At 54.4% G+C, this 17922-nt stretch overlaps 1 protein-coding gene across 1 annotated transcript in view; it reads right to left on the reverse strand.

The window, feature by feature from the left end:
• The window catches only part of NCS1 (neuronal calcium sensor 1), an 83810-nt gene that overhangs the window by 34089 nt on the left and 31799 nt on the right, over positions 1-17922 (reverse strand). Inside the window, exon 3 of the mRNA XM_090021339.1 lies at positions 5525-5549. Coding sequence (XP_089877465.1) covers positions 5525-5549 — 25 coding nt within the window. The remainder of the gene's footprint in view (positions 1-5524; positions 5550-17922) is intronic.

Genomic DNA, 17922 nt, shown 5'->3' on the forward strand with positions numbered 1-17922 from the left:
GGTCCCCCCTCCACCCTGGCAGGTCTCAGTGTCAGGAGTGGGGGGGGATGGGGACGGACGTTACTGGGCCCTGGACTGCCCCGTTATGACCGGACGTACTGGGCGGTGCTGAGCGAGAGGGTCTGACTGAGCGATGGAGAGCAGGACTGGGACGGCAGCATCTCCGACAGCTCCCAGGCGTGGAGCGCCCATGGTGCTCTCATCCCCTCCCCTGCACTGCAGTCCCTTTGTGCTCTGGCAGCGTAAGGCACTGAATCCTGATGAACTGCCTTGCACCGGAGCTCGCCGATGAGGGGATCCAGTGTAATAGAAAACAGCCTGACTCTCTGCGGCCTGGACAAGATGAGCTGGGCGCATCTGAAATGCCTTAGAGAGAAGTCCCCTGCCCTGCTCTCTCCTGTCTTGTATCTCTGCTCGGCCGGTGCTCCCGAACGCACGTCAGGCAGCCTGTCACCGAGGGGATGCACAGCCTCCCGAGAGCAAGAACAAGGGTCCCGCAGAGATTCTCCTTCCGACACGTGTGGTTTTCCTTCCACGCTGCAGCAGGCTGTGCTCTGGAGCACAGGAACCAGGTCGGACAGCTCGCCCCTGGATCGGGTGTCCTTGGCAGGCAGGGGTCTGCGCAGGAGGGCGCCCTATCCCTTGGTCCTAACTCACAGCCCTGCCCTCGACTCCCCTGGGCAAGTCGTTCTGGCCTCCAGCCTGTGCCTCAGCTTCTCCGGTTGCAAAAATGGGGAGACGATGACCTCTCAGGGATGTTGGGGGTCAATACTCCACACAGCATCTGGAGTGCATGCAATGCCGTTGAGCTCCACAGCAGAAGCTCTAAACTACGCCTGCCCCCTCCACACAGAGGGAATTGCCAGGTCCCTCCAGAAGCCCCGACACTTCATGCGACCAAGGATGTTAAAAGCTGAGCTGCAGCCTGAGCCTGAGCACCTCCAGCTGTTTGGACACCAGTTTCCATGAAGAAGGGCTGAAGGCCTCCAGGAGTGTAATGGATGGCGCCAGCTCCTGGCAAGCGCCGGCCCCCTGAGCTGCTGAACCCAAAGGGATGTTCTGCACAGACTTGCCTCAAAGCAGGATCAAGCCCCTTGGGCAGTGGAGTAAATGGGATGGGCACGTTTACATCATGAAGGACTAACCAGCAAGGGCACTCTAAACATTCATGGCCCACCAGCATCTGCCATCCCTTCCCGTGGGTCTGACCAGCCTAGGCCAGCTCTGTACTGACGAGAGGAAACTCTGAAATCCCTAGAGAAGAGCTGCAAGACCAAAGGGATCCCCACTGCATTGCCACTGCTCTCACAGGCAACCCCGGGAGTCAGCAGGCTTCAGCCAGGAACGCTACTGCCGCGGTTTTGATCCTCCCATTTCAACTGCTGACTGCCCCCACCCCAACAGCCCTCTACCCTCTGCATGCCTGCACAGACCGTGACAGAGACCCCGGCTTACACCGAAAGGGCAACGTCGCGCCAGGCTGAATCCAGTCAAGTGTGAAATCCAGAACAGTAGAGATACCACACCCAAATGCGGTGGGACCTTAAACTCAGGCATCACCCAAAGGCACCTAGATTCGTAGATTATAGAGTCGAAAGGGACCCGACGGATCATCGTGTCCGACCCCCTGCCCCTGGCAGGAAAGAGGACCGAGGTCAGACGACCCCAGCCAGGTGACTGTCGAGCCTCCTCTTGCAGACCTCCAAGTTAGGTGATAGCACCACCTCTCCAGGCAGCCCGCTCCAGGCTCTGGCCACCTTTACTGTGAAAAAAATCTTCCTAATGTCTAACCTGAACCTACTCTCCACCAGTTTGCACCCATTATCCCTAGATACTCCCTGGTAAACAGCGCATCCCCAATTCCCGCTGTCCTCCCCTGATAAACTTGGAGACGGCTACCTACCACCCTATTGTAAGGCCCATTGAACTCAGTCCTCACTGGCCCTGGGAATGACAAGTGCTGCGCACAGGCAGAAATCAGATGGCTCGAGCTGGAAACTGGAAGAAGATTTATGACCATCCGTGAGGCTCAGGAACAGCCTCCCTGTAGGAGCAGGGGCCACAAGGGTTGATAATTTTAGCTTAACTCTGTCACCTGCTTGTTAAGAAGCTCTATCGTGCTTTTCTATGCCAGAAAATACTTGCGCAAAAACGGACCTGCTCACTCAGCAGCTGGGCTCCCCGCGTGTGGTCTCACAGGCTTCGGCTTACTCCGCTGATGAAAATAAGTTTTTCTCCTGGCAACCCAGCAGAGCTCCCACAGCCCTGGAAATGGGGAGCGGGAACCTCCAGCATCAGCCGCGGGATTGCCAACTGAGCTCCAAAGCAGATCCGGACTCTGCCCCAGCAACTCTCAGGCAACTGGCTGCTGGTCTGTCAGGGGAAACCTGGTCTGCGAAGGCAACACTGGAGGTGTAATCCAGAGGCTGAAGCCACACACGGTAAGTGTTTAGTGTGGGGAGCCTTCCTTTCCAAGGCATGGAGCAGAGACGCCTGCACCTCAGGGCCCAGATGCCAGGCTGAGTTTGCAAGACTGGCAGGCAGAAAAAGCCCACCTTTTAGTTGTTAGGGGCCTGATCCTGGCATCCACACTTGGTACTGGGCGGATTTGTCCTCTCTGGGCAGTTTGGTCACCGTTTCCTCCACTTGATTATTTGGCAACCTTTCAGATTTCTATGGAGGGGAGAAAAAAAAGGGGGACGATGACTTCTCCCCACTCCCCAGAAAAAGCTGTTGTGAAAAATGTCTCCATTTCTTTGCCAGCTTCAGTCCTACCCAGTGGAGAAAGGGATGGGAGAACTTGGGACCAGAAATCATCGACATACAAGCATGGAGCCACAAGATGCCACTTTTACAGAGCTGCTTTCCTTCCAGCTCCTGGACTATTTTTTAGAAGCAATCACTTCGCTACCAAGCAGTGGAAGAAAAGGCATGAAAGCCCACCGAATCCAAGGGCTTCTCTACACTGGAGAAAGGGCTGGGCAGCTATTGCAGGACAAGCCGTTCTGCAACAGCTGCGCTGGGACAGTGAACGCTCTGACTGCAGTAAGAGCATGGGGCTGCTTTACCAGACTCCAGCCCGGAGGTGAACTGAGCTGAACGAAGGGAAGGCACTGTTAGTCAGCAATGGGTATGCCCACCCAGGCAGCCTGTCCAGAAGAGCCACTAAACTTTGAATGCCCCCCTTTGCTGGGAAGATCATCCCCTGCAGACAAAGCCTAACTAGCGCTCTCAGGAGCAGAGTGGCCTCCGGCCTATGATCTACAGCCCACACCATTAGTGTCCCACGCATGAACTCCTGTTTATCATCATCTTGATATGCCAGTGTGCTTCCCTGAAGATAACACGGTGCTAGGAACTGAAGTGCACTTTAATTGTATTACTCTGTTCTCTGCCAAGACTCCCAAATGTTATTATTTACCGTCAGATGTCAGGCAAGCAAGCTCCCTGGGAGTCATGGAGGCACAAAGGATAATCGCCTTGCCGAGAAGGTGTCGCACTGGGACGTATTTTGTTTCATGCCCAGACTCCTTGTCTTTAATCTCCCTCACGTGAAATGGAAATGCCATTATCCACATCCAGGAGGAAATCTCCGCAAGGGAATCCTCCCACCCCGGAAGCATAATGGATCTCCGAATGCCGCTCAGACCCAAATTACCATAATCCCGTTTGGCCGTCGTGACCCTGGAACAGGACTCGGCGCACTAGGCAGGCTGAATCACCTGTCGGGCTTCATGCCACACAGCTGGATTCATGGGACTGTCTAAACGCACGCACGTGGATTTTTCCACCACGTCCTTTGGACAGGCCCGTGGCGCCCGGCTTCCAGAGGCGCTGAGTGCTGCAAGCTCCAGCTGAGGTCCACACAGGCCGCAGGCACTCGGTGCCCCTCGGATAATACGGCACAGTGCAAGGCATGCTGTGTGTCACGCTGGGAGTGCAGCACCCTTCAGCAAACCTTATTAAATCCTTACCTGCCTAGCTGGACATGGGGAAGCTAGGCCCTTCCTGAACCAAACCTCAGCCCACTGAGTGCACACCCCTGTCCACAGCTCATCACTCCTGCCTCTCAGAAGCAGTGGCTGGTTTCCCAGATGGCCTACCTTCCATAACCAACATGTCAAAGGCACTTTTTTTTCCACTTGGGCCCATCCTCCTCTGTTTCTATCATCAGCCTGTGATAGGCAGTTTGCATTTCGCACTAACGTGGTGTGAGAGGAGAATCCGTGCCTGTGCATCTACCCCATGCAACTCACCTAAGGAGCTCGCTTGGCAAAGCCAAGAGATGGCAGGAACCCAGGGTTTGGCAAGCTCCCGTTCTTGCCGACTCCTCCACATCCCACGTCCTCACTTCCAGCAGAAGCAAATGCAGTTGGTGAGGCCACATCGACACGAGCAGGAATAACGTGCTCCTGCACGTGCTGCCGGGGAGGTGGGAAGGCCCAGCCGTCCCCGTGCGGGCAGGAGCTCCACCGGCTGAGCACCGTGCGCAGAGCAAGCAGATGCCACATCACAAGAGGGCCCCCATAGCTGGCGCTGAGGAACGCTCTCCTTGCCCCCACCTCCACATTTATCAGTCTCTCACGCACGGGCAGAGGCCCCATTCGAGCTCGAAGGTGAGCACGGGCCAGCGCCGCCATCACTTCCATCTGTCTGGGAGGGGGCAGGAGAGGAAACGCGGCCTGCGGCTTGCTTTGTTCAGCCGCTCTCACTCCACTAGTTACACCATGCTCCAAGAGTCTCACGGCTGTCTAACGCACAGCATCTTCTGGCTATTTAGCCAAGGAGATCCCTGGGGGAGACGGGTCTGTGCCCTGCAGAGCCTCAAGGACTACAGGGCTTGTGTTGCACTCAGTCACAAGCAACCCAACAGGGAGGGGAAAGGGGCAGGGTCTCCGTGATGAAAGCCAGTGCAGATTACCAACCGCTACCCAACACAGCAAACTGCGTCGCCCCTTTCAGGCTGGCACCCTAGCAAAAGTCCTAGGTTCATATCCTGTCTGCCCCGGGTCACCAGCCAGCCATGCCCGAACATGAGGCCAGGTCATGGGATGTCTTCATGCATAAGGGAGCTCTAAGGACAGGAGTGAAAACAGCTGCTCAGTCAAAACAACTGGCCACCCCAAGCAGCTGGAGGCAGTGTGGGACCTCTGCATGGCAGGACTGGATTATGGGAACGACTCTTGGGGAACAGGAGCCCCATCCCAAAGAGGCTTGGGGCTTTGGAGACTGCCATCCCTGCCTCCACCTCTCAGCTCAGCCAGCTCCTGGGCAGCACAGCTCTGTAATCCCAGTGCCTTCCTCCCCAAGACCTCCACCTCCACCTCCACCAGGGGCTTAGGATCTAGCCAAGCCTACCACATTGCTTCACGCAACCATTTTCTACAGAGAAACAGAAGCAAGCAGGCGTGTGCACAGAATCAGTGCCAGGCAGTTGCTGCACACATGCACACGCACGCACACGCATACATACACACACACTGCTGCACTCACAAGAAACAGAAAGACAAGGTTGGAAACTCACCACTGCTGCACCTCCTTCTCTGTAACTGAAAGAGAAAACAAGAAAAGAAAGGGCTTTAGCCATTTGGAGCCATTTCATTTGTTCACTGGTTTCACGTGAAGTTGTCTGGTCTCTCTCCATGACTTGATTACCTTGCGCACATACCTTCATGGGGAGAAAACACTAAAAGAAAGAAAGAAAAGGCTCCTGCAGAGAAAGGGAGGGCATGAACCAATGGCTGGACGCTGATGCCAGACAAATTCACATGCAAAATAAAGCACACATTTTAGCAGCAAGGGTGACTGACCCCTGGACCCAAAAGCCAAGGGTAGGGGTGGCCTGGCCATCTCTTGACCTCTTCCAGGCAAGACTCAGATGCCTTTCTGGAAGAGATACTTGAGTTTACTCAAGTGACTGGGCTCCAGAGAGAGCTGGGTGAAATCCTGTGTCCTGCGTCATGCAGGAAGTCAGACAAAATGATCTCATGGACTCTTGTGGCTTTGGGCTTGGAATCTATGCAGTTTTATTACTTTAAGGAAGCCTCTTCCATTACCGATTAGCAAAACTTTATGGGCTGTTCCTCAACTGGTATGAACCAGCCTGCTCCGCTGAGGTCAGTGATGCAGCCCTGATGGCATCGGCTGAGAACTCGGCCCTATTCCCCCAGCCTTTGAAACCCAACACAAAGGCTTACGCAGATGAAGATACAGAACAGCCAGCAATTTCTTTCCAATGCCTCTTTTACCCTGATGTGGGGAGATAAAAGCACCTACCTCAGCCTGAATATCAACAAATGAAACACGCACAGGGAGAGATGACTTACCTGCTCCCTGCGGTTCCTTTTCACTGGCACTGCGGCTGCCGGCATGCTGACTTTAAAAACTGTCTGTTTGTGCTGGGCTCTTTTCCTACCTGTTGTCTCAGATCCCACTGTCATATTTTTTTCCCCTGCTGACTAGCTAAATCCTTAGAGAAAGTGCTCGCTGATGGTTTGGAGATCTTTTGATGTCTTTGCTTGTCATAACCCTTTTTGCATTAATCTGAAGCTTCAGAACGGGCTCCCCCTTGGTTTGGATGAATAAGCTTTGCACACGTGTGTGTGTGTGTGCGCGCGCACGCATGTGTGTGAAGGCTCCGCTCCTTTTTTTGGCCTCCTCCTCCCCTCAGTGTTATTTCTGTTCCTCCATTGTCATGCAGTCTCTTCTAGCTGCCTGCACCGCTCGGCAAAGCTCTTGCTGCAGGCACATGCATGCGAATGGGGCGGCATCTACCCGAACGTAGCCTCCAACAGGGAGCAGAGCTTTGAGGCCCTGGGCTGTAACAAAAGGCTGTGACAAAACCTGGCTTTTGCACCATTTCAGCAAAAAACAAAAACAAAAACACATTTCCAAGATGAATCCCCCTCTTTGCCCAGCTGAGAAAACAGCCTAACGCTCCCCTCCCAGGACTGTGTGAGGCTTGACACATTAATGGGTGTGAAGGCAGTTGTTCATATGAGATGGGCTAACAGTGGACAACATTATCACGTGTAGTGTGGCAGAACTGAGAGCCTGGGCTAGACCTGAGCACAAAGGTACCCCTCCACCTTGCTGCAAATATACGTACCAGCCTAGAAATGCCCAGCAGGACCCACTTTCTAGGCACCAGAGGATTAGCAGTGATAGAGCACTGCCCGTCTCAGCCGTGCACAGGTCAGCACCGACTGAAATCAGTATCTCGGCGCAGCTGCTCCGTGACCTGCGGTTTAGCAGTCCAACCTCGCACCCTTGCTAACAATGAATGAAAGGGCCATGGAGGCTGAAAGGCTGAACTACCTTGTCAGCCCTTCCACCAACAGAGCCGAGACACAATGGCAAAGCTGTGAGGGAAGTTGAGACTGCTGCTGCCTGTGCTTTACCTGTGCCGCAGATAAATAGGGCTTCTCTCTCCAACATGAAACATTATATGAGGTCTAAATTCATTCCAACAGGGAGCCCATTTACTTTGACAATACTTACACGAGCGAAGAGATTTCCTGCAAAGCAGCTGCAGCAGAAATCTATTATTAAAAAGGTTCAGTGCACAAGCAAGTTCATGGGATTGACAAAGATTTACTCATATACAGGGGCTTGCTAACTGTTACCATGCAAACACAGAAACCTGCACAGAAATGTCAACCTAGCTGGTGCAAGCATTTGACCAAAAGCGAGGCTTGGCCGTGCAACAAAAATCAAGAGGGGGGAAATCTCTTCAAGCAGCTGGGCTGGCATCGGAAATTGGATTGGCATTGGCCAATACACCTCCTTAAAAACTGGCTATTGGTGTCAGCCCCCCAAATCTCTATTGGTGCACCCCTACAGGAAACATTTATATAGAGGGGGCCTGGTAGCAGCTTACTGCTCGGTGAGCAACTGTTCACCAGGGCACCCAAAGGAAAAACCAGGAGTAATGGCCACAAACTCCTGGAAGATCAATTCAGGCTCAACATTAGGAAAAACTTCTTCACAGTCAAGACGTGCAGACTGTGGAATAAGCTCCCTGCAGAGGCGGTGCAATCGCCTACCCTGGAAATCTTCAAGAGGAGACTAGACAGTCCCACCTTGCCAGGGTCACTTGAGCCCAGTTGTCTTCCCTGCTTGGTGCAGGGGGCTGGACCCGACGATCTTCCGAGGTCCCTTCCGGCCTTACAATCTATGAATCTATGAAATATATCCTCTACTTTTCCTCCAAAACCAAGGGAGCTAGAAACCGGGTGCTGACCCCAGAGAGATTCTCAAGCACTTGGCCCCTCAGCCCAATGCAAGATCAATGCCGGTCCTCCAGCTTTCTTGACAGCACTGCTAATAAGCACTTACCAAGCCCAGAAAAGAGGCAAAGAAGCCACCCTGGTGATGTCCACAGCAGCGGAAGCATCTTCATTGCTTCGTTGTTGGGTGCAGAGCATCAGCCAGGGTGCCGAGGGGGGGCTGTCCTCTTAACAGCTTTCTCCAGAGCACCAGGCAAGCAGTACAGACCCATGCTGCCCTGGAGAGTGACTCTGCATTGAGCAGGATGGCCAACCGCCTGTATTCAAGTACCGCAGGAGTGGCCCACCCTCTAAAACCCCAGGAGAGTAACTCAGAAGTCAGGTGATTCCAAGAAGAGGCCGATGCTTGTTATCGGCCTCCCAGTTTGGGAGTCTTTAGGATCTCGTGTTATTGAGGAACACGCTTTCCGAAAGAGGGCAGAGGGTAGGTTTATTCTGTGGTCCAGGAGCATGACTGCAATTTGCATTGGCTTCCTGAAGCTCAGGGAGTAGCCTGCCAGTATTACAGGCATTAACATTCAGCAAGACCCACTTCCCAGGCACTGCACGGCTCTGAGGAAGAGGCACGGTGAATAAAGCTTTCACTCCTGCAGTGCCCAGAGGTCAGAACCTGTGCATGGCTGCACGGGGAGCTAGGAGCTAACCGTCTCAGCAAACGTCCTCACTAGCGATGAAAGAAAAGCCAGGAAAGTCCACAACAACACAGGCTTCAGGTGATGAGCCCCTCCCCAGGAACCCAAGTGCTGTCTGCATTGCAGCAGCTACGCTGCTCCCAAGATCCAAGCCAGCTCAGGGCTGTGTATGCGACCTGCAATCATGTCTTTGGATTGTGGCTCTCACGTCACCCCCTGACTCCAGGAGCTGGCCCTGCAGGAACACACAGGGTCTGGCTCAGGGGAAGGGGAGGATGCATGGCAGCATCCCTCCCAGGACAGGCTGCGGGCATGGGGCAGACATACCCTCTCGGCTCGAGGATCTTCCATGAGGCAATGGGGAGGGGCTGAGACCTGGTCTATATTCACTTATAAACAACTGTGACAGAGAAAATTGTGAAGATTAGCAATAGGAGGCTGCAGAATCAGCCTGTTCTAACGAACCTGTTCGGAGCTTGCTGGGGACAGAGAGAGTCACTGAAAACCCAGAGCTGCCCAGATGTTTCTAGCCTCAAAAGAGAAAACATACTCTCCTTCGCAGACAACAAGCAGCCCTTCCCCAGCGGGTGGCCTCTTCTCATTCCCCAGGTGTTGCCACTTGGAGGTGTCCATTAAGCTGGCTGATCCAATACAAGGCATGGCCATATATTTTCAACTCTTCCCCCACTGAGCACCCGGCAGGAGCCTGAAGTGAGCAGGTTGGTTGCCGAGGGAATAGCCTTGTTAGTCATTTCCTCTGCATCTAAATAATAATAATAATAATAAAAAAGCAATAGGTCCAAAATTGACTGGGATAATGAGGCGGAGTGGAGATGTGGCAACGTGAGAGCAGCTGATAAAAATAGAGACCCACAATGCATCAACAGATGCCAATTACCTTGGATGGCGCGGCCCCAAGTAAAAGAAAGCAATTTTCCATCAGAAAGATGTATAATGTGCTTGGCAAGAGGAGCAGCTTGCAGGAGGGAAGGGCTGGCATGGATGCTACCCCAGGGGCAAAGGAGACGGCGCACACCAGACACGGCTCCAGCACCGGGGGCACAGGGCTGCTGGAGGGCTCCAAGGGCCTCTGCTAACAGCTGTTCAAGGGAAAGTGGATACCAGATCCCCAACTGGTATCAATCACGCGGCTCCACTGACTTAGCAGAGCCCTGCCGACTTCCACCAGCTGAGGATCTGGAGTGGTAACCATATGATTACCGCTGTGGGAAGCGGTACGGGCTCTACTGTACCAAAGAGCATTGCTGCCCCCCAAGCACTCACCACTTCAGCGTCCTTGCCTTGGTTTCTTAGTCCAGGCCTGCCCCTCGTCCAGCTCCCGTCTGCTCAAAACCCTCTGGCTTGCACGTGGAGGTGCCTTACAGTGAGTGGGCTGGCTGGCCTGTGGGGAGGAGAGGCTCAAACCCAAGGCCACCCCACACTCGAGCAGCTATCGCAACAGCTGTGCAGTGGGGATGCAGGCTAAGTGACCCCGGCACCATCTGTCCTGCTGTGCCTTCCTCCAACCCCCTGCCCTGGATTTTGCTGCCCTTTGCCTCCTCTCTGTTTCTGGCCTGGGATAAGTGCTGCTGGGACAGGAGGAGCCGTGGGCGACAGGTAATAAGTAAAGACAACCTGATCTGCCTTTCACCCCAGGAAAGCCCTCCCAGGCCCCATTCCCACTGGGTTCAGTGCCTGGTGTCCCAGTTTCACAAATTCAGGCGCTTCTAGCAATCCCTCCCCTGGCAGCGGCAGGTACCCAGCCCTGCAGGAGATCGCCTCCCTTTGTTAAATACCGATGCAGGGATTTCAGCACCTTCGGGGGCAAATTTCAGCCTGGTCACCTGGTGGAGAAAGGCACCTCCTCCGTGCCACCCATAAGCATCTGAGCACAAACACAAAGCCGCTGCGAGGGGAGATCTCTGCAGGAAAGGCTGCCCTGCTCAGCCCAAAGCAAACAAGCAGGTTGCACAGTCACTGGGGAAGAAGAACAGCCTGCCCTGGTCGCTGAGTAATTTAGAGACATCTCCGAGATGGACTGGGATCACATCTGGCCCTGCAGCAGGAACGCATGCACATACAAACGGCGGGGGACCTTGGGTACGCGAGTGGGGGGCACAGCAGTGCAACATTAATTGCCCTCTCCCCTCCTCCCTCCCTGACTGCATTTCCTCTCCTGTGCTATTTCGGTCTCCAATTCAGTGTTTCGGCTCCAGCAGGAAACAATTAAGAAACTTGGGCTTTTTTTAGTACAGGAAAAATGCTGGTAACTCCATGCTTGGGCTGGGAGGGGAGGGAGGCAGGGATGGAGCTGAATGCCTGCTCATCCGCAGCACGAATGACGCTGCCTGTGAGACGCCTTCCAAAGCCTCCTGGCACCCACTGAAAGCAGGGAACAGCACAAGCTCTTAGGAGCATACGATGCGGAGAGGCTGGGTGCAGCAGGGGTGGGGGTTGTTCCAGTGCTCATCTAACAGGCACCCCGTGCCTAAGTCTACACTGCTCCGATTTGGGGTAGCAAAATCCCAGCCCCAGTCCTGGATGCTCTGTAGACCGCTGGAACCAGAAGTAGCCTGCACCACTTCAGGTACTGCTGTCACTTCAGTGTGGCGCTGGGGCCCGGCTAATGCCTCTCAGGGGCACCAGGATGCTCCTATGTGCTGTGGAAGCATTCAGAGGAAAGGGAAAGCAGATCTGGGGCCAGTTTTCCAAATCTGGAGTCAAAGTCCATCCTAGGGACTCTTTAGGGCATTGAGAGACAGCCCTGATATTTGGAGTGGTCCTGGACTATTCAGGACGGCTGGTTACTTTATTCAAGTCTCCAGTGGGAGTGCTGCCTCTAAATCTCCTCGATCTCCATTCTGGTCTCAGTTACAGCAGCGGAAAATCTTGGGCAAAGGCCACCTTGGGAGTTGTCTCCACCCTTCTCAGCTGGCATCTTTAAGGCCAGGCAGGCATGAAAGGAAACCCACCAAGCAAACAATTGCATCTAATCAGGTCCAGAAACTGCCCTAACCATTTGCAGGTGCCTACAAAAAAAAGGCAAGGGAGTTTTGTGAGCTGTGTCATTAAAGCATCGGAAACAGCTAGGGAAGACCACAGAGAGCTGAGGTCCTACATCCCAGCTCTGAGCACCATGAATAAAGTGTCTATGCAGACCTGAGGCTCTCTGGGCCATGCAGAGAGGAGGGCAGAGTGGAGCAGTCCTGTGCCTGCGGTCACACAGCAGGTTGCAGCCCAGGAGCCCGGACTGCTATAGCCAGTATGACCATGCTCTGCAGAAGGAGGAGCCAGGCTGCAGCTCTGACCAGCTAGGGATGAAACCCTCCTCTAATAGTCTGCACAGGTGAGTTTTCCTGTACGAGACTGATCTTCCTCTGAACCCGTCTGAGACCATGAAGCTAATTCCCACAAGCATCCCAGGCCTCACCCCCCCCCGGAGACCTCTCCACTGCAAGCACCAGGCGCCTCCTCCAATATCAACACACATGCGTGCCACACAAAGCCTACCCAAACAAACCACCACCCTGCACACATCAGCCTCCCCCTGGGGAGAGGACGGGCGAGTGTGAGCCATCTGGGATACATCATGTTGGAAATATTGGATAGATATTGGAAAGAGCTCAGATGACACAGTCAGGAGACGGCGCGGAGAGCCAGAGCAGAACAGAGCAGAGGGCTGTGCCCCACGCAGATGTCCGCACCACGTCCTCGGCAGGGATGTCCCCGAGTACGCAGGGGTGACTCCGTTCCAGGGGCATCTTTCAAGACCTCACACCCCAGCGTGCTCCTAAGAATGATTTCTCTGCCATGTCTCTGGGTCTGGCTTGTGGGAGGGGGAGGATGCATGGCAGCATCCCTCCCAGGACAGGCTGCGGGCATGGGGCAGACATACCCTCTCTGCTTAGGGATCGGCAATGGGCTGGGGTTGAGACCTGGTCTATAGTCACTTGTATCAGTCCTCACCGGTTAAGTTAACCCAGAGTCACGTTGCGTGCGGGCTCTCTCATCCCCGTTTATACCTGGCTTCTATCTGGTCTCCTCAGGAGAGTAGATTTGCAGGCAGAAGCCAAACCAAGCGAATGAGTTTTGAGTTTTAAGCCAATAAAAGACTCCCCACACAGGTGAGACCCCATTCAGCTGAATCCACTGCAACCCTGCTGTACGGGCAGGGCCTGTGAGTCAGTCTCTGGTCTCTCAAGTATGATGTTGGGCAGCAAACGACAGGGCCCAGAGCCTGGGGCATGAAGAGAACGGTCCCCGTCCCCCCAGCCTGATCTATAGGGCAAACCGGAGGTAGCCTCTACCTGGGGAGGGGCACGATACTGTAAGCCCGGTGTCCTTCCCCTGAGCAGAAAACCCTGCATGCAGAAAGGCCTGTCTGCACATTCCTCATCTAACGCAACCTCAGCTTCCTCCTGTCCCAGAGCCCGAGCTCATGTCTGGAGCCAAAGACCTTTGCAATCCAACCAGGGCTCTGCAGACTCCATGGCTCAGCTCCATTCCCCACCTCTTTCCTTTACTGAATGGACCGTTGATAGGTGCAGCTGCCGGGTCACTGTGGCATGTGCCATCAGGAAGGACAGCCACGGGTCAGACATATCTGCAATCGCAGCTCAGCAGAGAACAGATCCTGCAGGAGCCCAACAGACAGTCCGTTGCTTCCTTGGTGCTGCCAAACACTAGCACAAAGGGTGCAAACCCCTCCCTGTGCAACAGCTCGGTGGCTGACCCAGCCTCCTGGCCCATGAACCGATATAAGAGTCCAGCTGCAAACTGCGCCTGGCTGGCTCAGCTCCTTGCATTAGTCAGAACAGCCTGCTAGTATTTTTTAAACCTTTTCCTCAGTAGTTGCAGAGGTGACGCCTTGACTGAAACGGATGCTGATCTCCCAAGGTGGGACTTGTTAATATTCATCCCTGGAGCAATGCCAAATAAAGCAGGGTTTGATGGAGAGACCCGTGACAGTTTTATGGTCCAATATCCAGTGAACCACCAGGGACAGCCATAAACGCTTGTATATCATGTGCTGGGAGAGCAGGGGAATCCCAGCAGGATTTCCACGGATACAACATGCCTCCGGCAAGGTTGCAGCATATTGAACCTTCGCCTCATGTTATTCTGATCACCACCTTTATTACTCTTCCCCACCCCCAGACCAGACCTGCTCCGCTTCATGTCTCCATCACGACAATAACTGCACTTTCACATGGCGCTGTTCAGCCAGAGCTCCAACAACACTGAGCCAAGGCATGGCGAGAAGCACCAGTCCTCCTATTCAGATACAGGAAATTAAAGAGCACTGAGGTTAAGTGGCTTAATTAAGGTCCTGCAGGGAGTCAGTGGCAGAGCTGGGAAGAGATTTCACATCTTCCAGCTCCCAGCCCTCTGCTTTAACCCCAAAACTGCTCTGTTCCCGTGCATTCAGACCCCTCCCAGCCCCTGGAGGGTAACAGCTGGCTCTCAGCCCCACGCAGGCTGAAGCTGACCCAGGGGCTCACAGGTGAAAGAGAAGCACCTATTCATTGCTCCCTCTCTGAATCCACAATCATTTCATGTGTGGCAGAAGGGAAGCAGATGTCTGAGAGATCTGGTCTCCTTTCCGGCTCTACATTGATGGCACAGCTGGGAAAAGGGGGTGGGGAGGCAGAGCCCTTCATTTGGGAGATAAATCAGAGTCGAGGTGTTCCCTCCATCTTGCTTGCAAATGAAGCTGCTGCTACGGTGTTGGGCACATCATGAAGAGCCCCTGCCCTGGCTGGAGACAGGGCAGCACTGAGGGATGGCATCTGAGCAAGACTGCATAGAGAGGACCACTCGATTCCCTCTTTACCCAGAACAAGGCGGCACCAGCGATAGGAGCAGCAGGACAGGACAGTGCCCACTTCCCTTAAAGGGACACTGGGGTTGAAGAAGACACCCTCTTCCCCCAGCTCCACATCCCAAACACTTCATTATTTTTCACATTCCCTCCTATAAGCAGCACCCCTTCCCCACGTGGCTAACATCCCTCCTTGCTGTGCGTCCCCCGCCCAGGTACCACAGGGCATTCGGGACAAGAATCTCTAATTATGGACACATCAAGCCAAATGCCAGCTAACCTGGAGGATGCTAAACCCATAGTGGCAGGTATTGACTTCAGCTCCTTGCCACCCTTAATTCCCACTGTCACTTTGCTTTCAGACCGTCTCAGCCTTCTCCTCTTTGCCCTCCAGCGGCGGTGGACAGCCAGGGAGGTGAGGACGCTGGGAGCCTCTTGTAAACCCATCTCTTGCTGGATGCTTCCCTGGGGCAAGATGCCATTAAACCTTCCCACTGCAGAATAAGTCCCTAGCTAGGGATTTGCATTCCTGGCACGCTACTGACTCCATCTACGGCCAATGACACCCCTCGATCGAGAGGCTGGGCACTGGGCTGTCTCTCCACCAGCCCTCAGAACCACGTCCAATGCCATGCCACACGGCCTGGCAGTAATTAGTGATGCTAATCAATGTCCCTGCAGCAGCAGCTAGCAGATGGATAAACCTCAGAGGACGTATCTGCTCTGGGCTCCAGGGTGTGACTAATACAGCTGGAAAGAAACAGCAGGAAAAAGAGCTTCAAGGTTTGCATGTGCCCTTGGGTGGGGGTGTACCAGCCCCCTGGAAGACCCTGTGCTGTCATTTCACCCATTCTGCATCCCATTCAAATCTAGGGACTGGCAGAGCTCAGAGCCATGCCAGCGACGCTTCAGCATTGAATAGGGACTTGAACCTCAGCTGGTACAACAGAAGTCAAGGGAGTTACACTGATTTACACCAGCTGGGGCTCTGGCCCTGAGGGTACATGTGCCAAGCACAATGCAGTGCCTGGCAGAGATATGCAAGCCAGCTTGGTGCTGGGAGCAGGAGGGCTGGATTAGCATGGCATGGCACCTGGGCTCATTATCTCCGGCAAAGTGAGGCATTAACGTGACTGCTGCTTCCCAGTCCCTGCTCGGAGTGGGCCTGGGTGTCTGCACTGCGCTGGGCTGCATCGTGAAGACATACCCAAAGCATTTAAGGACAAGAGATGATCTCAGACCTGGAGACAAGACCCAGCACACCCACCCCATTTCGACTCCCCAGTTCTGCTGCAGGATTCTGGAGCTAATCACCCGGGGGACCCATTTCTGCACCAAATGCAGCTCAAGTCTCCTGGGATCAACTAACACAAAAGAGCTGCCACACAAGGGGCAGCCATTTACGTTGGCAGCTCAGCTGCCTGTAGGGGCACCGGCCCCCAGCTAGAACCCTGCTCTGACTTAAAACTCACATGGATCTGAAACGTCCCCGCTGAGCTCAGCTGCCCCATGGGGTTTTGAACAGCACTGGGAGAAGCACAGGCTCCAAGGCTCCTGTTCCCCGTGGGAAGACTTTCTAAGGCATGAGGCCGCCTCAAAGTGACCCGCACCCCTAATTCTGCTGAAGCTTCCTAGGTCTCTCCCCATCTCAGCAGGTAATCAGCAGGTACCTGACCCAGGGCCAGACTCCGCTCTCAGTTCTACCCGTGTGATTGCAGCCTGACTTGGGCTTGATCTCTTCTGGTCCAGCCTTGTGTCCTGCAGGAGATGTGGTGTCCTCTACAAATAGTTGGCATATTGGCTTACATCTGCGGCATGCACTAGGATCCTCTGGGATGAAAGGCACTGAAGAAATGTAAGAGATCATTATACACATCATTAGCCCTAACAAACAATGCTGGACTGAGGCCCTGTGCTATGCGTCGGAGCCATCCTCCTACATATACAAGGTGCTGAGCCCACTCGCAGCACTGGCAGCTTGGCGTCTCCTGCTTGCATGAAAATGGGGCTACTTGTGGAAGGATGTGGAGGGGGAGCAACAGGAATGAGACTGGGCTGCCCTGGGGATGCAACTCATCGGGGTAAGTCAGCATGAGAGAGGTTATGGAGGGCAGTCAGCTCCTTTGGAGAAGCTCTATCAACTGCAGGAGTCTCCCAGGCCTGTGGATATCATTTTGTGGTCCAAATCCTATCCAGGCTGGTCACCCTCTCTGTGCCAAGCAGGGGTCTCAGCCCCAACTTCCATTAATGGGTATAATAAATAGGTAGGCCAGTGCCTGAATAGGCCCTGAAGACCAAGGACCTCTTGGGCTGGTCCCTCGGCCCCAGGAAGGTCAGCAAAGCAGCGCAGGGAGGAGCAAAGGATTTTGAACCCGGGGGCTCTTGGTCCAGCACCTCCAACAGAAAATGAACCCACCTGAGCAGTAAAAAAGGGGAATTAAAAACCTTAAGGGAAGAAATCACGCCAGCTGGTGAAGGGGGAAGGGAGTGGAAGCAGAAGGCGAATACAATACTTGGGAATTCAGAAGAAAACTGGGCCAGGCTGGCCCTTTAAATAGCAGCGTTGGTCATTTCTGACAAAGCCTGCCCAGTGCCTCTGATTTACTGGATCTCGGGAGCCAGGGCCAGTCCCTCCACTTCCCATCAGCTCAGCTCCCAGCAAGAGCTGAAGCGAAGCACTGGCTGCAGCCGTCCACGCAGAGCGGGGCCGGGGCTCTGCCTGCAGGGGCTTGGGCTCCCAAGCGAAGGCTGCTCCTGGACCCCGGTAGGTGTGCACAGACCCTGCATGCATTGCAGCCCATGAGCGCAGCACTGTGTCACAGGCTCCCATCAGGCCACCAGGCTGTTCCAGGCCCGCGCGGCTTCCTGAAGACGTGGCTGCTTGTTCGCATTGCCACCCAAAGGGTGCTGTGCGTGACCCTCTCTTCTTTCCCCAGCCTTTGCTCAGCGTGCGCCAGGCAGCTACGCTCTCAGCCACTCTGCTGCTCCTGCTCTGCAGGCAAGCCCTGCACTCTCTCCCACCCAGAGCACGTGCACCCACCCCAGGCTAGCTCAGCACCCACCACCCTCCATCCTTGAACACGCAGTCAGAGGCCCAAGGGGAACCATGGCAGGATGGCAACCAACACTAGGCTCACGGGGCCAGAGTGTCCACTACTCCTGTCAATACAAGGGAACACCC

The sequence above is a fragment of the Crocodylus siamensis genome, chromosome 11 (genome assembly GCF_052110815.1).
Source record: "Crocodylus siamensis isolate JL-2025a chromosome 11, ASM5211081v1, whole genome shotgun sequence".
NCBI lineage: Eukaryota > Metazoa > Chordata > Crocodylia > Crocodylidae > Crocodylus > Crocodylus siamensis.